Source organism: Physcomitrium patens, chromosome 7 (genome assembly GCF_059467195.1).
Source record: "Physcomitrium patens ecotype Gransden chromosome 7, ASM5946719v1, whole genome shotgun sequence".
Taxonomy (NCBI): Eukaryota; Viridiplantae; Streptophyta; class Bryopsida; order Funariales; family Funariaceae; genus Physcomitrium; species Physcomitrium patens.
Genome location: NC_143416.1, coordinates 16821752 through 16825085, shown reverse-complemented (window position 1 = coordinate 16825085; position 3334 = coordinate 16821752). Strand labels below are relative to the sequence as shown.

At 46.0% G+C, this 3334-nt stretch overlaps 1 protein-coding gene across 1 annotated transcript; it reads left to right on the top strand.

The window, feature by feature from the left end:
- The first annotated feature begins 485 nt into the window (after nucleotides 1-485).
- LOC112285107 (uncharacterized) lies at nucleotides 486-2919 on the top strand. Its single transcript, XM_024525638.3, has 3 exons — nucleotides 486-1240; nucleotides 1452-1604; nucleotides 2025-2919. The coding sequence occupies exons 1-3, from the start codon at nucleotides 687-689 to the stop codon at nucleotides 2830-2832; spliced, it is 1515 nt and encodes a 504-aa protein (XP_024381406.1). The 5' UTR covers nucleotides 486-686; the 3' UTR covers nucleotides 2833-2919.
- The last annotated feature ends 415 nt before the right edge of the window (nucleotides 2920-3334 follow it).

Sequence of the window (3334 nt, the reverse complement as noted above, 5' to 3'; positions counted from 1 at the left end):
CCCCCGAGAAAAGCAGGAACGGTGAGAGCGGGAACGAGAATGAGGCAGCTGCTGCCGCAACATCATCTCTGGCCATGCAGGATGCGAGTCCTTGAAGCTCCGGCCTTGAACCACCGCGATTCAAGACTGAAGCGCGTGCAGTTTGACCACCTGTGACCCTGTCAAGCTGCGAACCGGGAGCTTCCCAAATATATAATACTCCTGATGGGCTATTTTTCCACGCAGCAACAGAGAAAATGAGAGCAGATGCGGCGGGCTCTTCCTTGCAAGGGATCCACGATCGGACCGAAGTGCGCATCCTACAGCAAATAGGTTTCGGTGGGGCATGCTGACAACTAACCCTGCTTTCCCGTCCATACCCCCTCAAGTACTCCGTGACTAGTTATCGTTCACACTGTCCATTGAGGTTGGACCTATTAGCCTATTATTGCCTCAAGAGCTCCGTTAAAACCATACCCCGAGAGGTTGTACTTCAGACCCTCGGTGTCTTGCGCCAGTTAGTTGTCGACATAGTACCAATATCTCGCCGCCTGCGGTGAGAATCGAGGGGGAGTTCGCAGAAGCATTTGAGTGTCTGAGTGGAAGACATACTGCTGTTTAATTCTCTGAAGTAGGAGGGGGGTGGGGGGAAGGGGGCAAGGGAGGGTTTCGAACGTAGCGGACTTAGGCTGACGCTTAGGCGAGACATGGCGTTAAATGAAAGGAAAGATTGTGTGGAGACGAAGGACTGTAGTGGTAGCGTAGATTCATCAAATGGAGGAGGTGAAGAAGCAAAACTTAGCTTGGATGAGTCCAAAGATCAAAATTATGCGTGGGCGCAGCATGTGTTTGAATCACAGTACTTGGATTTAAGTAACTTCTCTCCTAAAGGGTTGATAACTCCCAGACTTGGCGAGGGAGGAGAATTCCCTGATTTGGGGACTATCTGTGCGTCGCCTTTGTTTTCTGATCAATTGAAGTTTCTTCAAAGTTGGAGTCCCAGATTACCCCCCAATTCTGAGTTAGTTTGGAGTCCAAAGGTGAATAACGTGGAGAATTCCGAGTCTGTTTCAACATCTACACAGAGTGGCGAGAGCGACCCAGGTAGCAGTAATCCCATGGTGACAAGTGACTCTGCTGCCTCTGGTTCAAGAGAGGAGACAAAGAAGTCGCGCAAGCGACTCAACGTCGAGTGTACTTCGGAAGGAAGTAATATCTCGGGGGTCGAAGACGTGCCGAAAAACAAACGGAATAATTCATCGTAAGCAACATTCTAACTCGAGTTGGTTTGGTGCCTCGTAAGATGGAGCCGTTTCAGGAGGCGCCTGAATTGTGTTTCCAATTATCATAATGTGCTTCAGCCTGGGGTAGTATCTGGCACTCGTGTGATTCGAGTGTCGAGAATCTTAATCAGAATCTTACCAGTGTCGAGACCGAGTTCTTAACTTAATAGCCATGTTGTAAATGAGCAGATTAATTAAGCAGATTCAGAAGAATAAGGGTCCAAAGAGACTGCGGGAGCCACGATATGCAATCAAAACGAGAACAGAAGTAGACGTTATGGAAGATGGTTACAAATGGCGGAAGTATGGCCAGAAGCCCGTGAAGAACAGCCCTCATCCCAGGTACAACACACCCACTACTTCTGTCAAAGAGTAACTAGTAATTGGACATTGACAATAAGTTCCATTAATGCAGACGGTCCTACAAATTTTAAGTGTCCACGAAACGTGATAAAGGGTCATAAAGTTCCGTGTATAGATCGGGAACATCATTTGTCTGATAAAATTGAAGATTGAACATTTTTCCCGAAACGATATGTTATTTTGTCTCCATTGAACAAATTGGTCGCCTGGCAGTTACATTCTAGAGTTAATCTCAGTACTTTAGTATGATTTTTTTCCCATAGGAGTTCCTGCGTAGAAAGGAACTAGTTTCAGACCTCAGAATCGAAAATTTCGAGCGAACAGTATACTCGTGGATGAAATGCTTGTTTTGTAGAAATAGAAATGGAACTGAGATAGATACATTGTGATGATCCACAGAAACTATTACCGGTGCACAACTGCTCATTGTCCTGTTCGAAAGCGAGTGGAAAGGTCCACTGAGGATCCTGGCCTTGTCATCACCAGCTACGAAGGAACGCACTCTCATCCCAAGATAAACCAAACGAAGAATTCCTCTGGAGATCTCAATACTTATGAAGCTGAAAGTCTGCAAGAGTCTATAAGCCAACTGCAGAAGGGGCTACCTGCAATGACATCCGCGTTACCAAATCTTGTGTCTCCACAGGACAATTTGGGGCTACTTCCAAATCTAGACAGTTTACTTACAGGTTGGCCATCCCTAATGAACCGCAACCAACAGCCTCCATCCCTTCAGGACAACATGAGCTTCGTAATGGCGTATCAGATCGTAAGGCTACAATTTGAATTGCAGGCCAGAGCTCAGCAGCTAATGAGATACACTGCCGCTCAGCAGAGTCTTGCAGGTGGACTTCCGAAGAATCCTTTCAACATCGATCCACAAGGTTTTACTCAATTTCCGTTGCCGGACCTTCTAAGCTTGATGCAGAATTATACCGACCTCTCCGGAGATTCTAATCAGTTGGAGCCGAACCATGTTCCAAAACCAGAACCCATAATGCAGAGCAGTCTTCTTGCTAGGCGCGCCAATGCAGCCAGGCTCAGGACAAGCTCCCTTAATCCCAACATGGAAAGTTCCCTAAAGAGGCAACAATTCATGACGCAACAGGGGATGGCTGCACTACACAATGCAGGTCCGCCTTCGGAACAGAACACGTCAGGCCCCGATCAAGCTCCAGGGCCAGCGCCTAGTTCACGACAGTTGTAAGGATTAACTAGATTAGAGAAGTTAGGAGTAAGATAAGCATTGTATAAAATTTTCTTCATGGTAGTACTGGAACTCCATACTTCTCAACCGTTTCCCCAGATTGATTGGTTGATTTGCATAAGCTTTCAAGTTTGTTACGATGTTTGAATGGCATACGAGCCGCATGTATTCATGATTTACTACTGGAGTTCGTCACAGCGCCTCACTTCTTCCTGGATAAGCGTAGGCTCGAAGGCTTGTTTAACGAATTGGGGATGATGATATTTTTTCGACTCCAGCATATGTGGAATTCATTACGTCAATCAGTTGGTCTAGACACATGAGCAACCATAAACTGAGGATTATTCGCCAGCTCGATGCAAGAATCAGACTGTCTCCGCTCACATAATTCAGCCTTTAAATAGGAGTGTGTTTAAATAGGAGTGTGTTTAAATAGGAGTGTGTTTAAATAGGAGTGTGTTTAAATAGGAGTGTGTTTAAATAGGAGTGTGAAAGAAGAGAC